The following is a 25,764-nucleotide window of genomic DNA, read 5'->3' on the forward strand; positions in this document are numbered from 1 at the left end:
GGCTGTTAAACGCCCTTTGGAAGCAAGAGTATTTTATAAGCAACATGTAAATAATGTCTAGTCAAGGTTTATTTATCATTTCATGTTTGTGTAGAGTTGGGAATGGTATGACCATTTTTCATTGATAATATAATGACATCACGTCACCTCTTGCTCTCAACAGAATACTATGCAATACAATTCTAATATTCTCCCACTCTAATAGAAAAGTGTTTTAATTGCTGTTGTGACTGCCTAACAGGTGTGAAAGTGAAAAGAGAAGAAATATCCTTCATGTAAAATTGTAAAATGATACCAATGACTTGAAAGAGGCTCTAAACCAGGGGTCTCAAACTCAAATTACCTGAGGGCCACAGGACAAATTTTCACATCCAATGAGGGCCGCATGCAAACTTTCCTTTCCCCCAACATTGTTGTCAGTGGATGCAATATTAACCCCCCCCCCCCAGCATTGGTGTCAGCGTACGCAATATTAACCTCCAGCATTGGTGTCAGTGGAGCAACTATTAACCCCCAGCATTTGTGTCAGTAGATGTACTATTAACCCCCAGCATTGGTGTCAGTGGACGCACTATTAAAGCCCAGCATTGGTGCAGCAGACACACTATTAACACCCAGCATTACCCCCTACACTCCAAAAATATCCCCCACACTCCACTTCACACAAATACCCCCCACGCTCCACTTCACACAAATACCCCCCACATTCCACTTCACAAATGTCCCCCCTTACACTCCACAAATACCACCCCCCCCCACACACACCCCACAAATACCCCCTCTTCACAAATTTCAACCTCAGTCATGCAACTAAGGACTTTGCTCAGCCTCTGTGTGATGGCTCACTTACCTCTCCTCCTGGCAGTCAGCTGGTGGCCTGATCTTCTGCCTCCCGAGTCCTCTCCTCCTGGGCACCCTGAGAATGCTACAATCTTCCACCCTGAGGTGGCAGCAGAACCCTGGATCTGGGGCTGGTGTTCTGTCGAAGTGCCTGCTATTGAATAGTGCTCGAGATGAACTGTGCATACGCCATACGTAATAGCGCAACAGTCAATGTTACAATCAGCTGTTGTGTTGGCGAGACGGCACCTGCGCACAATAGCCGACTGAAGACATTTTTTCAGTCAGATTGTGCCTCACACTGCCAAGGAGTGTTCATGTAGGTGAGGAGCGGAATTTAACATGAAGGGCATGGATGTTTTCAATGATGGCCAGTGCTGCAAAGATGGGGGCAACATTTTTTAACGATGCCCAAACAAATCTGCTAAACAAATCTTTATCTGCTATTCTTCCTGAAGGGCCTTTTTAGCTAGCTAAATGTTTCAAATTCTGCCCCCATCTTTGCAGCAGTGGCCATCCTTGAAAACATCCACCCCCTTCATGTTAGATCAGCACTGGCCATCAATGAAATCATCTGCCTCTTCATGTTAAATTCCACCCCTTACCTACAATCTGACTGAAAAATATCTTCAGACGGCTATTGTGTGCAGGCGCCATCTCGTCGATACAACAGCTGATTATAAACTCAGTTGTTGTGGTATTGCATATGGCACATGTGCAGTCCATCCCAGGCACTATTCAATAGTGTGCATTCTCGATAATACTAGGTGGGAGGGACGATGGGCGGATCCTCACTCCACTCTGCTCTCTTGTGTTGTGCATGCTGGGCTGCAGCAGCATGCATGGGAGAGGAGATGGAGAGAGAAAGCTCCCAGCCGCTGCCACCCACCTAGGATCAGCTCTGTCTGTGGGCCATTTGTAAATGGTCCGTGGGCTACTTTGAAACCCCTGCTCTAACTCCTCTCACCCTACCAAAAAAGTATAGTGCAATTTGTGCCCATAGGTAAGAACATTACGTGAGCTTCTAAGGCTAGTAAGTAAAGGGTACAAACTTTTACTCAATTCTTTACATGCTTATAAACAGGATCCTTAGGATAACACCAGGGCAGAACTTCCCAAAGCTTGAACTGTGTAACTTCCTCTGTCTGCTTTCTGAACTACCAAACATATTTCAAACATTAAAGCCAGGTTTGCTTCTGATTATTGCGTGTGAGACATGTCTTAACGAGGGCATATTTACATCAGACATTATTTATGTTAAAGGCACTGAGGAACCTTCAGTAGGTGCTCTAGAATCACCAGCTGCTGTGCATTTCAGGATCATCAAAATTAGGAGAAAGGAGTGAGACTGGCACCCTTAACGCTTCAATAAAAAAATAAATAAATAAACAAACCACTCAGTAGGTAAGCTATGCTTTCTTTATGCATCTCAATGTTAAACTTTCCATTTGGCGTGCAGTGCACCTTTTATGTTGATTGGCACTTATGGGTTTTGCTTTACTAGATATTTTTTTTTATTTTATATAATACAATATTTTCTATTTAGGTTACATCTCTTTAGATTTTTAAGAGATAGGATGCACATAAAGACAAAGAGAACTATTAGCTAATGCAATGCAGAGGCAAGGCTATAAAATGCACAGCTATATACAGCTACCAAACAGTAATATTTAATGGATCTGAAGATACATGAAATTATTATATGTAGAAAAAGAGCGTGGCTATGTAAATGATATAAAATAGTCCTTTTGCATAGTTTACTGCCTATTAATTGCTGTATTCCTTCCTCCATCTTAAAGAGACTCGGAATCAGACATACTTTCCCATGTTAATTGCATGTAGGTCAAATAATGTGTGAGTTAATAGTGTAACACAGGTATAAACTACCTCTCATAGAGGTCACAGTAACCTGCCTGATAATGTCTTTATCGTCCTTTTTTTCCTCCACACACTCAAGCAAATCCTGGTCTATGCTAGTCTTGGCTGTGTTCACCTATGTCTGAGACAGATCTGTCCCTTAGCTACACCCTCTCACCTTGTGACTGGATAAAAAAGTAAAATGTTGCAGTCTAATCACTGGGGAAGATGAGATTAAGGAAATGCTTCCTCCTGCCTGTAGCACACTGATGACATCATCTTAGCCTGGCCAAAGCCTGGAACTCAGTGAATCTCTTTAATGATACAAGGTACAGATTTTCTGAAAAACAATGCTGTTTCTGTATATTATGACAAACTGTATTAGGAATTTAATCTTGCAGATTTTCAAAGTTATGGAAAGGTCCACATTAAGGACTTACAAACAAAAGATATCAATCACCGGTACCTCAGGCCACACCAGAAAACCAGAGGGAGATTAGGGAAGTAAACAAATGGCTGAGGAGCTAGTGTAGTAAGGAGGGGTTTGGGTTCCTGGAGGACTGGGCTGACTTCTTAATCCGTCACCAGTACTATAGAAGGGACAGACTGCACCTAAATGAGGAAGGTGCAGATCTGCTGGGAGTGAAGATGGCCAAAAAGTTTGAGGGGTTTTTGAATTATGCGATGGGGGGAGGGTCCAGAACTAGAGGTAGCGTGGAATATATTCCAGAGTGTAGTATCAGGGGATTAGTGGTAGCTTGACTAAAGCACATAAACCCAAGGTAAATATAGTAACAAGTCCTAGTTGGAATCTCGGAACACCTAATAAGAGGACAGTATGCAACTGGTCTAAACTACATGGCATGTTCACCAATGCCAGGAGCCTGACAGAAAATATAGATGAACTAGAGATACTGTTTTACGAGGAGGATTTGGATTTTGTGGGAATTTCAGAGACCTGGTTCAACAGCTCTCTTGATTGGCTGGCAACCATTCAAGGGTATACCCTTTATCACAGGGATAGAGAGGGTAAAAAGGGGCAAGGGGTATGCCTATATATCAAGAATAATGTACAAGTGAATGTGAGAGATGAGATCACTAAGGGAGCTAGGGAGGAAGTGGAATTCTTATGGGTATAGCGTCAAAGGAATGAAGCCAAGGGAAAAATAATACTGGGAGTATGCTATAGGCCCCTAACCTGAGGGAGGAGAGGAAGACGGATCTCCTATCACAATGTGGATTAGCAGCAAGGGCGAGAAGTTTTATCATAATGAGGGATATTAATTATGTAGACATAGACTGGGCAGAGGGAACCACGCATTAGTCCAAGGCTCACCAGTTCCTATATGTCTTGCAGGACAATTTCATCGGTCAGATGGTAGACACACCAACTAGAAATAAAGCATTACTAGATCTACTGATTACCAACAATACACTGATCATGGATGTGGAAATACGGGGCAATTTAGGAAACAGCAATCACAGGTCTATTGGCTTCAGTATAAATCACACAAATAGGAAACATAAGGGGAATAGAAAGGCATTGAATTTCAAAAGAGCCAACTTCCCTGAACTATAAACCTTGCTAGAAGGTATAAATTGGGATAAAATCTTAGGAACAAAGGACATGGAGGAGATGGATTTGTTTTAAGAGCATATTAAATAAGGGCATTAGCCAATGCATTGCACTGGGTAATATATTTAAAAGAGCGAAAAAAAAGTCCTAGATGGCTTAACTCCAATGTAAAAATGCATATAAAAGCAAAGGAGAAGGCCTTCAAAAAATACAAGGTTAAGGGATCATCATCAGCATTTAGACTTTATAAAGAATGCAACAGGAAATGTAAGTGCAATTAGTGTGGCTAAGATGGAACACAAAAGACACAAAGTGGAGGAGAGCAAAAAAAAATCCAAAGAAATTTTTTAAGTATGTAAATAGTAAGAAAAGGGAGGACAAACCATATTGGCCCCATAAAGAATGGATACAATGATATTTGTTTACAAAGGATGGGGGGATGGTATTGAATGTATTCTTCTCCTCAGTCTTCACGAGAGGATTGGGGGGCTTCAGTAACCAAAACTGCAGTGTTTAATTGCATGACACATCACAGGAAGCCCCTCCATGGTAAACAGAGGACCTAATTAAAATTAGACTTGGGAAGCTTAACATTAATAAATCACCAAGACCAGATGGCTTGCACCCAAGGGTACTTAGTCGAGTAATTGCCAGACCATTGTTCCTAATTTTTACTGACAGTCTACTGATTGGAATGGTACCAGCTGATTGAAGAAAAGCCAATGTAGCACCAATATGTAAAAAGGGCCCAAAATACATCCCTGGGAATTACAGACCAGTTAGCCTAACATCAATAGTATGCAAGCTCTTGGATTGGATGATAAGGGACTATATACAAGATTTTAGTAATGAGAACGGTATCATTAGCAGTAATCAGCATGGATTCATGAAGAATCATTCTTGCCAAACCAATCTATTAACCTTCTATTTGGAGGTGAGTTGCCATCTAGATAAAGGAAGGCCCGTATATGTGGTGTATCTGGATATTGCAAAAGCATTTGCCACAGTTCTCCATAAACGTTTACTGTACAAATTAAGGTCAGTTGGCATGGACCATAGGGTGAGTACATGGATTGAAAACTGGCTACAAGGGGGAGTTCAGAGGGTGGTGATAAACGAGGAGTACTCAGAATGGTCAGGGGTGAGTAGTGGGGTCCCCCAGGGTTCTGTGCTGGGGCCAATCCTATTTAATTTGTTCATAAATGACCTGGAGGATGGGGTAAACAGTTAAATCTCTGTATTTGCGGGGGACACTAAGCTAAGCAGGGCAATAACTTCTCAGCAGGATGCGGTAACCTTTTCAAAAAGATCTGAACAAATTAATGGGGTGGGAGACTACATGGAAAATGAGGTTTAATGTAGAAAAATGTAAAATAATGCATTTGGGTGGCAAAAATATGAATGCAATCTATACACTGGCAGGAGAACCTCTTAAACTCTGTAGAGGGTTCTTTATTGTAAGAGCGGCAAGGATGTGGAATTCCCTTCCACAGGCAGTGGTCTCAGCAGGGAGCATCGATAGTTTCAAAAAACTATTAGATAAGCACCTGAACAACCACAGCATACAGGGATATACAATGTAATACTGACATATAATACTGACATAGATTGGACTCGATGGACTTGTGTCTTTTTTCAACCTCACCTACTATGCAACTATGTAACTATGTAACTTCCCACATGAATCAGTGTTGCTAAACAAGGTCCTGGAGAGTACATACATATAAAATCTTAAGCACACTCAGCTAAATGGGATAAATCAAATCCAGCACAGAGTTCTCTAAAAATATGAGGGATGACAAAATATGCAATACATACAGTATCTCACAAAACTGAGCACACCCCTCACATTTTTGTGTGTATTTTATTATAACTTTTCATGTGACAATACTGGAGATGAGTTCGTTCCAATTAGCTTAGAATTTAACTATAACCCAGTAGAGAGGTCTGTCTTTACTCTGGTTTCCGTGTACTGTAAATATGATTCATGACCTATTCTTGATTCATGAATAAGTTAAATAATACTCAATTATGTGAGCATCATACTGCATCACATTCATTGTAAAATAACTTTTTTAGCCTTCTAAATATCATATGAAGATGCATATTTATATCCTATTACTGTACATGCCTATGGCGCAGACAGATAGCTTCAGCACCATTCTTATTCATGTACTAACCCCAGAGAATAGAAAGCTGTTGAACATAACATTTCAACTGAATTATTGTAGAAATTTTAGATATCAGCCAATTAATAAATAAAGTAAATGGCAATTTTAGTTCTTAATGCTTATTACTGCACTTGAGCACTAAAGATAGCATACATTTTAAAGACATCTACAGTATGTAATGTGTACCCATTTTCATTCACTGGGTGTTTTTGGAGCTTTATTGTATGCAGTGTTTGTGATCATCAAGCTATATATCAAAGAAATTATTAAAGATATATATATAATTTTTAAAAGGAATGAATACACAATTAATTTCAATATTTCAGAATATATAGCAAAATCCAGCACCACTTCATTTCAATTTCCCTAAGTGTATTATAAAGAAATATTCATTACTCACTGTGTGTCTTTGATCAGAGGAGTGCTTCCTAGCTTAAAACATGTCTTTTCGCCTCCACAGGATGCCTTTCTCAGAGAAAAATTCTCTGCGAGGTCATATCCTGTAGAAAAAAAGCAATTAAGTCATTTGAAATATAAAGAAGTGCACATAATAGTACTTAATGACATGGCCCAAAAATATTTCCAATTGTTTGTCAAAAAACATATCGTAGACATTTCCAGAACAGACACAAGACCTGCTATGTACAATCCTTGTATAAGATACAAATAATTATGTTCCTGAAAATATAATAAGCCCTAATTACCAACAGAAATGTTACATTCAAATAAAATTGACAATGTATGAAATCATTAATAGAGGAAAAATGGCTGCAGAGACATAATCATGCTCTCTCTTCAAAACTGGCAATGCAGCATGGATCATTTAAATATTAAAAACAATTTGCAAAATGGGATATATTGGCATAATAAATGTGAAGTTACTAGTGTTTTTTATTTAGGTTTTATACAAAAAATCGTGTCAAAAAGCAATCATCACAAAGAGGCCCCAGTACTTTTAATATCTGGAAAATCTATGTGTGCATCAGAAGCCCAGGTCATTCCATCAGTATAGGCTAATTTTTTCCGACTTTGATGATAAACCTTTCTTGGGACTAGGACTTGCCCCACCCTCCTTCCCTATTATATTACTATCAAATAAGAGTGGCAATGTGAGCTGATGAGATAACTTCAATAGTAAGTGGTATTGTGGATGGGCAAGCCTTTATTGGTTTTGGGAGCAAAGTTTACTAGACATGTGCATTCATTATAGTCCGAATGCATTTTTGTCCGAACTTCTGGGATTTTCGTGTTAGTTTTAACAAAACGATAACGAACACGCAGAATTTGAAATCAGAAAGATCCAGAAAAAAAAATACTTTATTTTCATATCCATTATATTTTCGTATCGTTGTGACAACAGTTTGATATAGTCTTCACATAAATACATTGTTCACCTAATATTACATGTAATTTTCATGCTTTTGTAAAAAAAAAAAAAAAATAAGTCATTTTAAAATACTTTGTGCATTTTATGGGACTAGTTATACCACGAGGCTGTCACTAAACACCCACCTTTCTCAAAATTCCTAATTTAAAGATTCCTTCTTAGTTTCTATTGATTAGCTCCTGATGGTATATCACTTCGCTGCAAAGGCAGTTTGTCTTTTTTATTTCAAGACAACAGCTACCTTCATTACTTGACAAAGAAAAAAACTTTACAGAACTATTAATCTTGCCTTATTTATTCAACTCTAAAGAATGTTTTGGCTGTCGTTGGCCATTAAGCCATATATGTGCCCAGACTATGCACAATAAAGTATTTACATATTCTGAACAAACAGCAAAAGCACGCTAAAACAAGCCCCCACTTACCTTGTACCTATAGGCAGTGCGGAGAAATGAATCTTTAAAACTCTCAACAGAGATAATGGAATCACACCTCTTTTCTGCTTATTTTCCCTAACAGTAGAAAGTTGCCAACCTTGCAGTTCTCTAATGTAAACAAACAACAGTTGACATAACCTTACTTTAAGTCCTCATGCACACAGGGCATCTGACAAAAAACAAGCTGCAAAGACACTACTGATACCAGGAAAAATTGGCTGTAAAAACGTGCTTTTAGTAGCTTTTTGCACTGGCTTTAATGCGCGTTTAGCAGGGTTAGCGTTTAGCAGCATTTCTCTGCCTTTTCTTTTTTTCCATTCTTACTACAGAGCACAAGTTGCATTAAATGTCAAAACCAATGGTTCCTTATGAGAGCCATCTTAACTGATCTGACTTTGAGGCCATTGATTTGAATAGAAGTGGCATCCAAGTCATCATGATCAGACTTGTGGCATGCAATTTGTGCTCTGTGGATCTTGAATCCCACCTAAATTTTTTTTTTTAAACGGTGTGGCGTTCCCCTAGATCCATAGCAGGCATTTTGACTCTGGTATGGAAACTGAAAGGGAACCCCATGCCAAAATAAAAAAAAAAGGCATTGCCCCCCCCCCCCCAAGATCACACCAGGCCCTTTGGTCTGGTATGGATTTTTAGGGGAAACCACCACGCAAAAAAAAAAAAAACAGCATGCCCCCCCCCCCCAGGATCCATACTGGACCCTATCCGAGCATCCGAGCATGCAACCTGGCAAGTCAAGAAAGGGGGGACTAGCAAGTGTAGCCCCTCCTGGACTATTCCAGGCCCCACCAAAGCACCTTGTCCCCATGTTGATGGGGACAAATGCCTCTTTCCAACAACCCTGGATGGTGGTTGTGGGGGTCTGAGGGCAGGTGGCTTTTTGAATCTAGAAGCCCCTTTAACAAGGGGGCCCTCAGATCCTGGCCCCTCTCGTAAATAATTATGAGGTACATTGTACCCCTACCCATTCACCCCAAAAAGAGGCAGTGAAGTGTAAATTTGAAAACAAGAGATGGTTTTCACAAGTCCTTTATTAAAAATCTTCAACGGGTCTTCTTCCTCCGGTCTTTTCCCTCTGGTGGCATGTTCTTCCTCTGGGCTTCTTCCTCCAGTCTTCTCTGCCACTGATCGTTCCTCCTGCCAGCTCAGTTCTCTGCTGGTTCTTGTATAGCCATGGGGCATGGCCATCTGGTGATGTCACCATGAGACTTTGCCCCTTATGACATCACATTAGGTCAGCTCATTCACTTCAATGGCCTGCCCTATGTTCATTATCCTTTTTTTAATTTGTGCTATACCAAAACACACAATACTTTGCTACCATACATTTTGATGTGTGCATTAGTTGCTTTGGGGTGCCATCAAAAATGAATACTCCTTTAAGAATTAAAGGCACCACTGTGCACCTGCAAAAGGGATGCACGCCTTGCAGAAACATTTCCGATTTTGCGTGCATTCTCACAATGCACAAATGTAAACCTAGCTCCCCCTGCCCCAAAGCAGTGGGGGCGCTCACTAGTCCTCCCCCCTTTTCTGTTCTGATGGGCTGCATGTTTGGATAAGGGTCTGGTATTAATTTTGGGGGGGACCCCACGCTGTTTTTTTTTGGACGTGGGGTTTCCCCTCAAAATCCATACCAGACTGAAGGGTTTGGTGTTGTGTAGTCTTGGTGGGGACCCCACGCCTTTTTTTTTTCATCTTGGCATGGTGTTCCTTTTTAAGATCCATACGAGACTCAAAGAGCCTGGCATTGATATGGGGAGCCCCATGCTGTATTTTTTTATTTTCATTTTGGCGTGGGGTTCCCCTTCAAGAACCTCAGAGCACAAGTCACATGCCACAAGTCGGATCATGATGATCTGATTTGGATGCGACTCCCATTCAAATCAAAGGGTTGAAAGTTGGATCAGTTAAGATGGCTTTCATAAGGAACCATTGATTTTGACAAGTCAAAAAAAGAAAAGCTTGACGTTTAGCCGCGTTTAGCAGCATCAGATGTTTTTATGCTGGTCTTCAGAATGCGCTGGCCCTGAATTTTGTTTGTGTCTTAAAAATGCCCATACCACTTATAGCTCCTAAAAGCCTGTGTGTGAATGAGGCCATAGAATATCATGGAGAGGCATTTTTAAGCTGTGTGTGCATGGGGACTAAAGTCGCTGTGGTGAGGATGAATTTACATTTGTGCATTGGGAGAATGCGCACAAAATCGCAAGTGTTCCTGCAAGGCATAAAAATGTGTGCATCCCTTTTACAGGTGCACAGTGGTGCCATTAATTCTTAAAGGAATATACTTTTTTAATGGCACTCCAAAGCAACTAATGCATGCTTAAAAATGCATGGTAGAAAAGTACCATGTGTTTTGGCATGGCACAATTTAAAAAAGGATCATGCACTTCTTTTGCACATACGACAGACCATTGAAACAAATGGGCTAACCTACTAAATGCAACACGTGAAATCTCGCACAATTGCACAAAAATGCGCACATACTGTTGCATATGCATAATAAATGGCATTACAGCTCAAACAGCTACAGGTGTCATCAAAGAATTGTTTTCAAGCTATTTAACTGCTTGTTAAGATTACAGTATGTAAAAACATTAATGTTCATTGTTTAGGAACAGGTTCAATGTAACTGGTTTGTTTTATGTAAATTTCCCTAAACCAAATTAAAGGTACAACACACACACACACACACACACACACACACACACACACACACACACACACACACACACACACACACACACACACACACACACACACACACACATTTTTTGTTTAATAGAAATGGGAAGTTTAAAAAGGGTGTTAACAGCACAATTGATTGCTTTTTTTTAACAATTCTGAATTGTTTACAATGTACATATAGTATGTTTTGTCTCTCTCTTCAGAGATTTGAAAGTTTTTGGTGTATGTTTTTTTTTACCTCTTTTATTTCTTGTCTGCCTGTTTGTATTTTACAAATATAGCTTTAAAAAATGTCTATGCAGATTTAGATTACCATCAGTCCTGTAGAGAAGTACAGAGAGCTTACAACAATGACTGTGTAGTTTCTGGTAAATACACAAAGTTATTAAACAAATATTTTGTAACAATGTCTTCCATTTATAAACCTTACCTAATTTGGTAAGAAAAAACAGTGTACTTATAAACTGTGGTGAAAATTGAAAAAGAGAATAGCTTGACCTTTTTTAACACATTTCACTGGAAAACAACATTTGTTCACAAACATTATTTAAGTGATTGTGCATTAGCAAATACTGCTAGATTAAATACTTCATGTTAAACATGAACCTCCTCCCATCACTCCCTTCAATCTCTTCTAAACCATCCTGCATCTTCTCTTTTACCTGGTGCAGTGGTCCCCTAGTCTAACACTGCCTGTGCCAGCCGTCTCATTACATTGACATCCCTCCTCTTCTGGATCCTGAGAGTACCCCACCAATGAACAACCCATAGTAAATGTCCACATCTTGCAGGCAGTGTCACGGACACCCAAAGACAGACCTCACCACATGAAAACCCAAAAAGATAAGAAGACTCAGGTCAGGAGTATCATGTGACTGTGACTTTAACCGCTTGCCGACCAGTTGTAGTGCGGCAGAATGGCACAGGCAGACGAATCGCCATCGTGTTACTCTGGCCATGACTATCAAATTTGATCAGGGTCCAATCAATCCCCAGGCCCAGGCCAGTGATATCTGACCTGGACCTGGTGATCGGTCCTGGCGAATTATATCCTTCCCCTGTCGTGTAACTGTTAACACTGACAGGGGAAGTGATGACTTCTCTCCTCGGTCTGGAATGAGAAAGACCGACACGAGGAGAGATGACATCACAGTGAAATGCACCAACACTACACTGACACCAGGTCATGTAGGTACACAATTCACCCCCACCCCCCAGTTAACCCTTCACCACCTGCCACTGTGTCACCCAGTGCAGTGTTCAGATTTTTTTTGATCGCTGTACTGGTCTCATAAGTGACAAAAATCAGCATTAGGGCAATTAGTATTAGCCCGAGACAAGTCTAGGGACCCCCTCAATAAAGGTTTAACCCCCTTGATTACCCCATGTCACCTGTCATCACTGTATAAGTGTCACGGGTGACGCAGTTTAGCTTTATATTTTTTATAGTGTCAGGGCACCCGCCGTAATTTACTCAATAAAGGTTTAACTCCCTGATCACCGGGCGGGTGATCAAAGTTAGGTTTTAGCCTCAGATAGGGTCTGTGTCGCCCCAGCAGTGTCAGATCAGTGCCAGTAGCACTAACACCCTTGCACGCACTATACACCTCCCTTTAGTAGAATAGTGTCTGAACGGATTAATATCTGATCTGATCAGATCTATACTAGCGTCCCCAGCAGTTTAGGATTACCAAAAATGCAGTGGCATTTCTAACAGAATTTAATAGGGACTATAGATCCGTGGAACAGGTTAAACAACATTGGCCTATTCTTTTTGGCAGGTATTCTCCCCAAACAACTCACTTTCATCTATCGGAGAGCCCCTATATTAAGAAATGATAAGAATAAGAAATTTCAGAGGCGCATACACAGTAGTGATTAAGATGGCCGCATATCCCTGGAGCTCCACGCCGTGACGGCACAGTAAACCCCAGAAGCAGCAGACAGAGACCTCTCCCCAAGCCCTATCAGACACCAATCGAGAGGGGATCGCTCCGGGATCCACCCGATGTCATCAGGTCCAGTTAGAAGGGACCTGCTGAGCCAGCTGAACTCAGTTCTTCCCCAACCCGGCCGAAGCAAGATGGCGGCCGCAACATGAGGCCTGGACCAGGAGTCAGCTGATTCAATAACTGACCAGGACGCTCCACAAGCCTGCACAGCCCTGACACCGCTTCCACAGGAACGGAGCACAGTGAGTACCTGGCAGCACCCTACTCCCCAGCATCCACAGAATCACTGCTTGGGATAGTAATGGGCAATACTAATCAGTCACCAGTAAACACTGTACTATCCACCCCAGGCACACTAGGCATGGGAATACTGAGCCATGTCCCACACCCTCTGACTTTCCCTCCATGATGGAAGCCTTTGCCAACATGCAAATGGCCTGGTCCAAACAGCAGCACAGATCACCAGTTCCGAACATGCTGATGTCCAACAAATTGGAACCAGAATAGATCCAATAGAAAGGAAAACAGACCAATTGGTTGCCAAGATTAATCAAAATACAGACATAATCCAGGATCTCCAGAGACAGCAATGTCCAAAATTGACGAATTAGAAAACAGATCGAGACTCTATAATTTTAGGATTCAAGGCCTGCCTGAATCAGTCAAGGAAGTCCAGGCAGCAGTCCACACATTAATAAAAGATTTAATCCTCCCAAAATTCCAGAGCACCATCTAGACTCTAGAGCTTGACAGGGCACACACCACTACGCACAGACGGATTACCACAAGACATTATTGTAAAAGAAGAAGTATTGAAAAGAGCCTGCTACATTGACAAGCTCATGATCCAGGGTCACCAAATCCAAAAAATATGTTCCTTGAAGCCACTGCTCCATTTGCTGACACAAAAATAAATCACCTACCGATGATCCTTCCCCTTCAGGCTGAATTTCTCCCATCGAAACACCTGGGACTGATCACACAAGATAACCCATTCCCATCCACCCTGAAATCATCCTCCGAAGAGGCCCTCTACACCGAGTCCTCTCACACTGATCTGGCAACAACAATATTCAAAGAAGTCGAAGAAAGCACATTTCACCTGAGGAAGGAATCCAGGACCTGGCCAAAGAAGTCCGGTGACCACCTTTAAGAACTGAACTTTAGAGAGTAACGTGTTCTTTACTTTTTATTGATAGGGCACACCTTAGCGTAGGCTCAGACAATGCTCCAAGCCCCTGGAATAATCTGTCGGGGTAGAAAGTCGTGTTTACTCTGTTATTCAGGACCAAAGCCTAGACCTACCGCCTGACTGTGTCTTTGCTATAAATATATAAATATCTAAGAGGCCTAAGTTTAGTTTTGATTTATTTGCTCAGTAGATAAATGCATCTTAAGTCATAAGGGTGGTCTGAGTGGGGATCCAGGGCCTCCTTAGCCTGTGTCAACCAACCCACATTTTGGGGGGGAGGCGCAGGGTCTGCGGAGACTGGAGATCCACCACGCGGCTCACATCTTTGAAGCAAAGTCAGGGACAGGTTTCTGTTCATATGTTTTTGTTCGCATAATAATGCTTTTTGTGTTAGTTGATGAAAATTTTATAATCTGGATAGCCGTTGCGAGTGCAATGCGCCTCCACCTGACTTTGAGGGATATATGTTACCCTCTCAGGGTCTGAGCGATACTCCCCGATTAAGGCATTATTGCCTTGTTTCTGATTCGGGCAGGGAAGTGGCTAGTCCCTTCCTGACCCAAATGGGTTTGGGTAATTTGGGTATTGTACACATACTAATGACCTTTTACTTCCACCCTCTATGCTTTCCTCTTCCTTTTGTCTTTCCCTTCTCTATTCTCCATTAATCTCTGACCATCGAAACTGACAGGATTGTTCCACTATACAGCCCCCAGGCACAAGGTCCCAAAGGCTCCAGACGGTTCCCACCACCGCCAGGTATTTGTCTTCTTGAGGTGCGCTTTTTCTCTCTGGAGCACTACTCCCCTCTCATCTATGGCTATTTCAACAAATGGCAGGGTGAAACTGTAAGTTATCACCCTCAATGTACAGGGGATTAACTCCCCAATGAAGAGGAAATTATTCCAACTATACCACACTTTAAACACAGATCTAATACTTCTTCAAGAAATCAATTTCCCGACCTCTTACAATCCTTCATTTATCCACCAAAGCTATCCTCAATTATTTTTAGCAAATGCTGAAAATAAAACAAGAGTAGCAATCTGTTTCTCCAAACACCTGCACTTTGCCCCCTCTAATATAATCAAAGACCTGGAAGGGTGGTTTCTCCTAGTGGAGGGAACTATAGATGGTGGGACGTACACTTTTGTCTCTCATTACTCTCCTAACAAAGGTCAGAAAAATGTCTTTGAAACACTGATGAAAACACTACAGCCACACTGCAGAGTCATGGTCACCTCGTTGATGGGAGTAGACTCGAACACTTTGTTCGACCTCTTTTTGGACAAATCTCCCAGGGGACCCCGAAACTGAAACGACCTCCCAAACAGCCTAAAAATTGCACAGCTTCTTAACACATATGGATTAATAGATATCTAGCAGGAACTCAACCCACATACTGGGGATTATACACACTATTCAGCCCCACATCGCACATATACCCGGTGTGACATTGGGGTGTTTAGCTCAATTGGTAGATGCATTTTTTTGTCCACATCAGGCAGGCGTGTATAGTTAAGGGCCTGGTAGCCCACGTTTATTATAAAAAAACAAAATATTAGTCCATCCAGAAATCCCACGCAGGGGTCCAATCTTAAATTAAATACACACAATCCAAATGAAAAATGCTAGCCCACCTGGCTACTCTTCAGCAGTAGTGCTGCTATAAGTACTTGCCCCTCAAACGAGCTGCTTGGATACACACAGTCTTAGGCTCCTTGGATGCACACAGCTTCAAGCCCTTTAACACACAGTTTTGGACTCCTTGGACGCACACAGCTTCAACCCTTCAACGCACACAGCTTTGGGCTCTTTGGACATGCGCAGCAGCAAGCTACTCCACTCCACCATCCCTCTCACTCCATTCCCAACAGCCCTTTCGTTATATGGGCTGTGTGCAGCTGGTCACACACCCTGCTCGTTATCACCAAGACCTGGACACAGGGTTGGAGATCCCTCTTTCCTCCAATTTCACAGGGACAGAGCCTCGCTCTGTCACATATCCCCCCCCCTTTGTTTCGATCCGGAGGGAGGAACACCAGCACCCATCATGATGGTTGGGACACCTCTGTGCTGGCTGTCAGCCACGTAGGCCCAACCTTTTTCCGGGTGTGCTTCCAGGAACATTCCCCCCCTTTGTTTCGACCCAGAGGGCGGAACCCCCAAGTTACTTTTGGCACCTCTGTGCCAGATACCATTTACAGAAGTACACTCCTGTCCAACCTCGCTTCTCCTAACGGGGAACTCTACCCAATGCCTCCTTTGGTGTCTCCCTCTAAGCCTTACTGTCACTCTGCTATGAGCTTTGATGCAACCTTCCCAACTTTTCTTCCGAGTGCATTTCCATAAGCACTTCCTCTCCTGAAATCTTAATGGGTTCCCGTTGGTCTTTCTACCAACCCTTCTGCCTCCACGCTTCAGGTTCCCAGGTTTCCCCAAAACTTTCTCAGCAGTACTGTTCTGAGACTGTAGGGGGCCTATTTCTAGTGTTTAGAACGGAAACCCACCTCTTATTTCTGGTACCTGACTCAGCAGTCACTAATTGATTACCAGGTTTACCTGTACCTTTGGGCACCACATTATCATGTACCATTAACACATTATTTGGTTCATCATTGACAGACATATTCAAACCAACATTAGACCTCTCAATGTTGCACATGTCACCAATGCCTTTTTTTTCAAAATTTGCTAGGGCAGAGTCTGCAGAGGGCACACATACCAGAGGGCCGCCATCACCCACAGGAACCTCACAGGACGCCACCTCCCCTGGGTTCACCCACTCTGCAGGCAGCTGTCCTACCACTTGACCCGTTCTGATGCCATCTGTATTTTTATCCACCGGAACAGGCCAGCTCTCGTCTGATCCACATACAATTTTTACCACGCTCCTTGCCCATTCCCCTGTCCCGGGGACCTTATTAGGTTTGTCACCTAAACCAAGCACTGGACTGGGGACCCCAGTCTCTTTAACCACCTTTGTTTGAGCCCTGGTCAGGATCTCTGCTGCTTTCAGGTCCACACATGGCCCTTCCACCTCATGTGGTTTTTCTACTGGTGCAGTATACACGCCCTTCACCAACTGACCAGCACCACACTGGACCATAGCAGCAGAAATGCTTCCCATCTGGCTGTTAGGAGGTGTAACCACAGACATTTTAGGCTTATTTTCAACTTCTCCAAAGACTGTCTCAAATATTTCTTCTGCACGTAGTCCAGCAGCATACGTAGCAGCAACTTTTAACAAAAGTAGCAAATTTAGGAATAAACCATTCCTGTCCCGTTTTGCTTTGCTCTGTACAGCCTGCCATACAGTGTTCCACCTAGTGGTACTCCGCAATACCAGACCATCAGACTGTGGAGGAGACACACTAGTATAGATTGGCTGTACATCCCAAAGTTCAAGCATCTCTTTTAATGCTTCGGTTATAAACCAGGCCCTTGACTCTAGACCTAAGTCCTTCCTGGGGATTTTCATGACACTGGGGATACAGAGAGACTCACTTGCTGAGACTTGAAAAGTTGCGACGGTTAACAGAACCTTCTCGCAGTTGGAGGTAAACACAGCCTGGTGCTCCACCAGAGCGCTGCCAATTGCTGGACTCACACCCAACTTCTCAGGCTCAGCATCAGTGAATTGCTCCAGAACATTACCAGTGACGTCGCAGTTGTCCAGGGCAACCTCTGACTCCAACACATGAAGTTCCCTGGAGATTCCTGTGGACAACTGTGCTGTCTTACCACCAGTTGCTACAGGCAACGGCCCATTTTTGATAACCCCAGGTTCTTTCAGAGCAAAAGTTTTCCCAACAGCATTAAACTTTTCATTAACATTAACACTTATAGCATTTTTCGCATTTGTAGGCTGTCCTAGCCCATGGTCAACTTGAGCCTGATAGTCATTAGACACAACACTTTTAGTCATCAACACCGGTTCTATTTGGATTTTAACCCTTGCATTCCCACTATATAGGGAAAATGCATTCTCAAGTGCACATTCAGTGGCCCCACTAACTGGGGTCACTCTCACATCATCATGGACAGTCTCGTAACCAGTCCTTTTATACATGAAATCAGCAGTTCCAGCCATCATTTCATTAAAGACAGTCTTACCCACCGCAGTAGTTGGTGTCACCATCTTCATTTGAGTACGTTGTCTTATGCACCAGTCCTCTGCTGCACCTTTACTGGCCAACTCCTCCTGGTGGCCATGGGATGAAACTACAGCAGGCATCTCCCACCGTTTAGCACCCCCTGCAGGCACAACAGGAAACTTCTTGTTGCTAGGGGTGACTGCAAACATATTTTCACCGGAATCTGGGCCTACAGACAAAACTTTCTCAACAACATTATCTCCAGCCGTATTCCACAACCTAGGGCAAGAAAACATGCCATTCCCCAGCTGGCCACATTCCAGGCATGGTACTGGACGATTTTTTTCCAAAGCGATTCTCTCCTGGTGATTCCCAGCTGGCCGGAATGCACAGGCCTCTACTGCAGCTCCTTTCAGGCATAAATTTCACTCCGGTTGCCATGGGAGACCGCACTCTCCCAGCAGAACTTTGCTGGCTCTCTCCAACATGATAAATTGGCTCCTCCTTAAGCCACTTTCTTGATCCTTATTAGACATAGCCCATGGTACAGAGATAGCCCGACTGGCTTCCTCTGCGTTGCTATGGGCAACCACTCTCATCCTCAGCCTTTGATCAGCCTCGCTCCTTGCATATAGCATGGGCTTCTCTCTGCTGGATCCCGTCTCATGTTGTGACACATTCACATCTTTCACATTAGCTGTTTTAACTGCATCAGCTTTGCCAGGGGCAACAACAGCCCTCTTCCAGTTATAGACATCCAGCGGCTTTCCCTTTGCACTGAGGGTTGGCTTCCTTTCCTCTGTAGCTTGGTTCAGTGCTGCTAAATGCCGCTTGCACCAATCCACTGCAGATTCAAATGCTGGTGGACTCTCCATAATAGCAGTCACCTGTGCACTCATTGCACCAGTGTTGCTAGGGACAACCCCAGCCCTTTTTCTCCTTGATACACTCTGATCAGGTATGTATGGGGCTCGTTCGGGCGGTAACAACCCCTCCAACCACAGAGCTCTGTCTCTCATTTCAGCAAACCTGGTGTCATGGTCGTCTCCGGAATCCAGTGGCTCATGGAAGTGTGGGTACGAACGGGCGCACGCGGGTGCGCGATGTTGCTAACGAGCGCACGCGGATGCGCGATGTTGCTAACGAGCGCATGCGGGTGCGCGGGGTCACGAACGGCTGCACGGTTTCACGTGGGCGTGCGCAGGCATGCCGTGCGACCGTTCTTGTCGCCCAGAGGGCTTCTTAAGGAATCCGTTCCAGTGCCTCGGTGCTGTCCAGTCTACAGCGTTCCGGTTACTTGCCTCTGCTTGCCTGATTGTTCCTGTTCTGTTCTACCCGGCCTGCTGCTGACTATCCCTGCCTGCTGCCAGCCTTTGACCCTCGGACTGTTTGACCTCGCTTCTGCCTTCTCCTGTGTACCGCTGCTGCCCGCCTGTTGACGACCCGGCTTGTATTTGACCCCGCTTGTTCTGCCAGCTGTTCCAGTCTGCCATCCGTGCTGCTGCTGTCTGCTGCCTGCCTGTCAGCTGTTCCAGTCTGCCATCCGTGCTGCTGCTGTCTGCTGCCTGCCTGTCAGCTGTTCCAGTCTGCCATCCGTGACCGCTGCTGTCTGCTGCCTACCTATCAGCTGTTCCAGTGTGATCATCTGTACCCGCTGCCAGCCGCTGACTGCTTACCAGCTGTTCCAGAACCACCTACCTGTGTCTGCCGTTATCTGCTGCCAGTTCCAGGGCCAGTCCTACTATTCACCTGCTTGGCACTTGTGCCCTCTGAACTCTAGAATCCCTGTCCCCACTTCCAGGGAATCTCGAGCCAGAGGCTTACGAGAGGCCGCTCCCTGCACTCCGGGCTCCTTCCACCAGGTACGTGACACCTGGCCTCTTTTAGGAGCTTTGACCGCCCCATACTTAGAGACTCCAGAACAACTTTAAACAGTCCAGGAAAATGAAAGTGTCTCTTTTAAAGCAAGTTGCTTTTCTCTTCATGCAAGCTTTCCTCACCTGCACATTGCACACACTGATTGTGCTGTCTCATACACACAAACACAGTTCATAGCAAGAAAAAAAAATTGACTTTTCATTCACAGGTGCACCACCTGCAACACGCAATGCCTTTTGCCTGGCTGCACTTCTACACACAGCCAATAGTTCCTGACATGAACTTACTGTAGGGCAAGGACCCGGATTCCACTGTCTTGTGCCCGCATTCGAACACCACTTGTGACATTGGGGTGTTTAGCTCAATTGGTAGATGCATTTTTTTGTCTACATCAGGCAGGCGTGTATAGTTAAGGGCCTGGTAGCCCACGTTTATTATAAGAAAAACAAAATATTAGTCCATCCAGAAATCCCACGCAGGGGTCCAATCTTAAATTAAATACACACAATCCAAATGAAAAATGCTAGCCCACCTGGCTACTCTTCAGCAGTAGTGCTGCTATAAGTACTTGCCCCCCAAATGAGCTGCTTGGATACACACAGTCTTAGGCTCCTTGGATGCACACAGCTTCAAGCCCTTTAACACACAGTTTTGGACTCCTTGGACGCACGCAGCTTCAACCCTTCAACCCTTCAACGCACACAGCTTTGGGCTCTTTGGACATGCACAGCAGCAAGCTACTCCACTCCACCATCCCTCTCACTCCATTCCCAACAGCCCTTTCGTTATATGGGCTGTGTGCAGCTGGGCACACACCCTGCTCGTTATCACCAAGACCTGGACACAGGGTTGGAGATCCCTCTTTCCTCCAATTTCACAGGGACAGAGCCTCGCTCTGTCACACCGGATAGATCACATCTTCCTGCAATCTGCAACAACCCTACTAGCGATCTCCTCCTCAATCTGGGACACATCCCTGTCAGATTATTCTATTGGTTCTTTGCTAATGCAGCGGCCACTAGGGATCAGGGGAATCCCCAAATGGCGTCTAAATTAAACAATTTTCACCAACCCGACACTGTACACTGTTAGAAAAGAACCTGAAAGAATACTTCACATCTAATGGCAACAACACAGTATCTCTAGCCACTCTATGGGCAGCACATAAAACAGTTATCAGGGGAAAACTAATACAATTAATAGATCCTCACAATTAAAACGTGAACATGAAACTGAAACCCAATCCCAGCAACTTGGCTCAACTGGAAACCAAGCAAGCAAACCTTAATTTGGCCTTGATCACTGTGGCGGAAAGGCACCTTCAATGGTCTGGTGCTAAATTCTATTCACAGAGGAATAGAATCTCCAGACTAGTGACAAAGCTTAGCTCAAGGCAGCGTACTTTAGCATTTCCCAAGATACGATCTACACCAGACGATCTGACCCAAAATCCCATTAGAATCATGGACACATTCAAAAAATTCCACAACAACCTCTATAACCTTCGCCCCTCTAAATTGGAATATTTCCTTAGAAACATATCCCTTCCCAAAATATCCCATGACCATAGGGAATTCCTTGATCAACAATTCTCTTTGAAGGAAATCCTGGTCATAAAATCTCTCAAACATGGGTCATCCCCAGGCCCAGATGGTCTATCAGTATGTTATTACAAGAAATTTGGACAGGTACTAGCCCCCTTCATGTCTAGGTTCTTCAACTCTCTGTTAATGGAGCCCCTTTAAACAAAGATATAAATTCTGCATTCATCTCGGTCATCCCCAAACCAGGGAAAGACATAAGCGGCGTTAATAATTACCGCCCAATATCGCTCATTAACAATGACCTCAAAATAATGACTAAAAATTCTAGAAATGAGACTATCAAGCTTTATCACAAAATACATTCACAAGGACCAGGTGGGCTTCATCCCTGGGAGACAGGGCCTGGACCAGATTAAGAGGGCAATAGATGTAATTTCCATCCTGAATTACAGATGTGATGGGGGGACACAACAGGAAGGCTTGATGTTATTACTAGACCTCCAGAAGGCCTTCGACTCCATCTCCTGACATCTTCTTTTTGAGACACTGGAGAGGTGGGGCTTCGGGAAAAAATTCCTGGGTGCAGTTAATTCACTCTATTCCACCCCTTCAGCACAAATCCGCATGATGGGCCACTATTCTGACACAGTCAATATACAGAGAGGAACCAGACAGGGCTGCCCCCTCTCTCCGATAATCTTTGCGATAAAGACGCTAGCAATAGCGATCCGGTCCAACCCTTACATTAAGGGGGTTCTCCGCAGAACGCAAGAACATAAATGTGCGCTGTTTGCAGATGACTTAATGCTTTTTCTCACTTCCCCATTAATCTCCACGCCCAACTTAATTTGGTTACTGAAGAACTTTAGCAAGATTTCAAGGCTTGAAATTAATGTCGCTAAATTGGCAGCATGAAACATAACAGTCCCTACCCCAATAATAGTCCAGTTAAAGGATCACTTCCCGTTCTCTTGGACTCCAAACATAATACCATATTTGGGAATCAAACTACCTGCCAAAATGGAGCCTGTTTTTCTTCGCTACTTACCCCCAATATTCTGTAAAGTAGATGAAGACTTAAAGACATGGTCAAAATGTGGTCTAGCTTGGCTGGGGAGGATTAATGTGGTCAAGAAGACACTTCTTCCACGCTTGCTACATCTCTTCTGTGCCCTCCCCACCCCCCTCATGAAAAAAACACTAGGCACTGTCCAATCTAAAATAATCAAAATTTGTCTGGAGTAAACAAGGCCACCAATGCAAGAAAGAAATTCTCTTTCACCTTAAAAATCAGGGGGGTCACCCTCCCACACTATAGATTACCTCCTCTGGTGTCCTTCTAAATTAAGACCCACAGTCTTAGCTCCCACACTATCCCATTCATGACCCATTGGATATTCCGCAAATGTTATATGTTAGGCCTTGAAGGCCACTTTCCTATATTATAATGTTACTTTGTATTTCACTGACTGAAAACAAAAGTATTAAAACTAAAAGAAATAGGATTTCACTATATAATCCCCAAAAAAGATAATACGTTCTTAGATGCTACTGGTTTCTTCCACTGTAAGAGGTGTAAGGCCTGTAAGACAATAAAAACTACAAAGAAAAGGATAGTCCTTTGCATCTTCAAGCACTGGGAAACAATTAAATATTGATAAGTTCATCTGATGTGATTCTACCTTTGTCACCTAGCTGATTTCCTGCCCATGCGGGCTCCAATATATGGGGTGCACGACCAGGAAGTTGGGGATTAGAATTAACGCGCATCTCAATAACATCAAGAACGGGTTTCCGAAACACAGCTTGTCCAACAATTTTAGAATTTACCACAATCGAGACCCTAGTTTGGCCTCTTTTTGTGGTATTTACAGGGTTATGCCGCATTGGCAGAGGGGCAATATGAAACAAAAAGTGTCCCAAAATCAAACAGAATGAATTTATAAATGTAGTACTTTACATCCTGCTGGTATACATGTGGATATAGATCTGAATTGCTACATTTACAAATACTAATTTGTTATGATGTTCCAACTCAATCCATTCCTGATTATACGGTTTAGTAATGTAGGGGTTATATCCTGTTTATCCACAAGAAGGCGCTTCCGAGGATGAGCTCCTAATTTCCAAGTTGCTATTCTTTAGGCCACCACTAAAGGGTGTGTCAGATATGTTTTTATCTAATTTGACATTTTATTCAATTTTATTTAATTTTCTGTTTTTTAGTCCAATAGTCAGCCAAAATGGAAATATATCTTTTACTATAATTTGTACTCACTTGTAGCTGTATACAGTTTTAATGAACATTGAGGATGGAAGTGGATTGGATATCCAATATACAGTATTGTATAAATGTGAGGAAGTGACGAGTCTGATCACATGACACCTGATGAAGTCAACCATTACTGATGAAACACATCGGGCCGCATAATGCGTGACACGTCACTTACGCTTGTTGGAGTGCAGGTGGAACGCAAACAGTGTACCTGGACAAATTGACTTTTTGTCCTTTACTGGGCAAATTTATTTTTTTCGATTTTAATTGTTACATGATACTTCATGAATTCCATTTTTACATACTACACCATGAGGAGCTTCTTATTTTTTTGATCCACGTTGCTGATCATTGGTATCATGTGGGAGAACATTTCTCACTGGAGGATATACTCTCATTGACAAATGTCTGTTTCACTACCTGTAATGGGTGTCACAATGATCTGGTGAGTAGGATGTTTGCTTGATTCTGGTGGCAGATGGCACTTACATTACCTACCAACTAAGGATTCGTTAATATTTTCACCCAAATTTGCATTTCTGATGGTGGTTGTGATGTGAATTTGTTATATGAACATTATTATTTATCCATTTATTATATTTCTTATGTTTATTTACATTGATTTATTGTTTGTAGAGAGAGGTATGAAATTATTAGTTTCCTTCCACAGCCAATGACTTTAAAATCTTGAATGGACTCAAAATAGAACTTTCCTGTGAACTTTCCTGTGTGAATCTGTGTAGGAGAGCTAATTGCTGGATCAGGAAAGTTACTGGCCAGCAATATCTGGATGATAAGTCATGGAGTGCATGATTGCTATACAATATCTATAAAACTTTAAATCAAAAATACATAAACTTATATATATATATATATATATATATATATATACATGCACTACCATTTGTGTGGTATAGTTGGAAAATTGCCAGAAGAGCGCAAAAAGAAAAGATGTAGTAGACTCTTGCTAAATAATTAGCCAGGTGTTTAAAAAATAAGTTATCAGTTAAACCAAAAAAGAAAATACATTACTGAAATCATTAATTCAAGAAACTGAAACAAAACATTATAAGGTAATAAACTGCATTTTAGATGTACACTTTAGGCATATTGTTATCTCAATTTAATGTTGATTAAAATAGGAGAGTCTGAATAACTGATATTTAATGTAGCACTGGCATCCTTGCCTACTAAATTACATTAGCATTTACAATGAAAGTCTATGGACATTTCTATGGCTTAGTGTTTGGCGCCATCTAGCGGCCAAACACTAATAGTGGACTTAAATTATTTTTTCTTTAATCAAAACATTGAACTCGATACAGGAAGTGACTGTTATTTACACTGGAGAGTTGACCTTTTTTACCCAGGATGCCGGGTAACCTACCCATGGACACCCTCTCTTGCACTGCATGCTGGGTAGGACATAAAAGGACCCTGAACGGCCATCTTAGGTCTCTAGGGAACGCATGGTCTGCTGTGAGGAGTGGTGAGGAGGCCTCCCGGAGGAAGCGGCCTATTTCCCTTATGGAGCACAACCCTGCTCGGTTGTGTGAGTGACCTGAAGTACCAGAGAAACAGTGATCAGATTGAGAAGATACAGAGACACTTGTTTGAGCATCGGAAGACCAGGTCCACCTATCAGAACGGAATGCAGTGACAGAGCCGGCTAACAGAAGCAAGCTGCAAACACCGGACCACAGTTACCATACCGAGCTTCTGATCCAGTTGGTGAGCGGGTTGCAGCCCATAGTTTATCAACTTTTGAACTTAGTCAGACTTATATACAGGCCTCGCTGGGATCCATAGTCCTACAGAGGAGGAGTATAGCAATTAAGGCCTACTTACT

The 25,764-nt window shown here is 42.9% G+C and overlaps 1 protein-coding gene across 3 annotated transcripts in view; it reads right to left on the reverse strand.

Annotated features, from left to right (window-relative positions):
- COL19A1 (collagen type XIX alpha 1 chain) overlaps positions 1-25,764 on the reverse strand; it is a 1,105,372-nt gene that overhangs the window by 927,109 nt on the left and 152,499 nt on the right. For all 3 annotated transcript variants that reach the window (XM_077487416.1, XM_077487415.1, XM_077487417.1), the window contains exon 4: positions 6,845-6,944. In XM_077487416.1, coding sequence (XP_077343542.1) covers positions 6,845-6,944 — 100 coding nt within the window. The remainder of the gene's footprint in view (positions 1-6,844; positions 6,945-25,764) is intronic.

This window comes from Lithobates pipiens, unplaced genomic scaffold, assembly GCF_037356315.1.
Source record: "Lithobates pipiens isolate NorthernLeopardFrog02 unplaced genomic scaffold, aLitPip1_a1.2 Scaffold_18, whole genome shotgun sequence".
In the NCBI taxonomy this organism is placed as follows: Eukaryota; Metazoa; Chordata; class Amphibia; order Anura; family Ranidae; genus Lithobates; species Lithobates pipiens.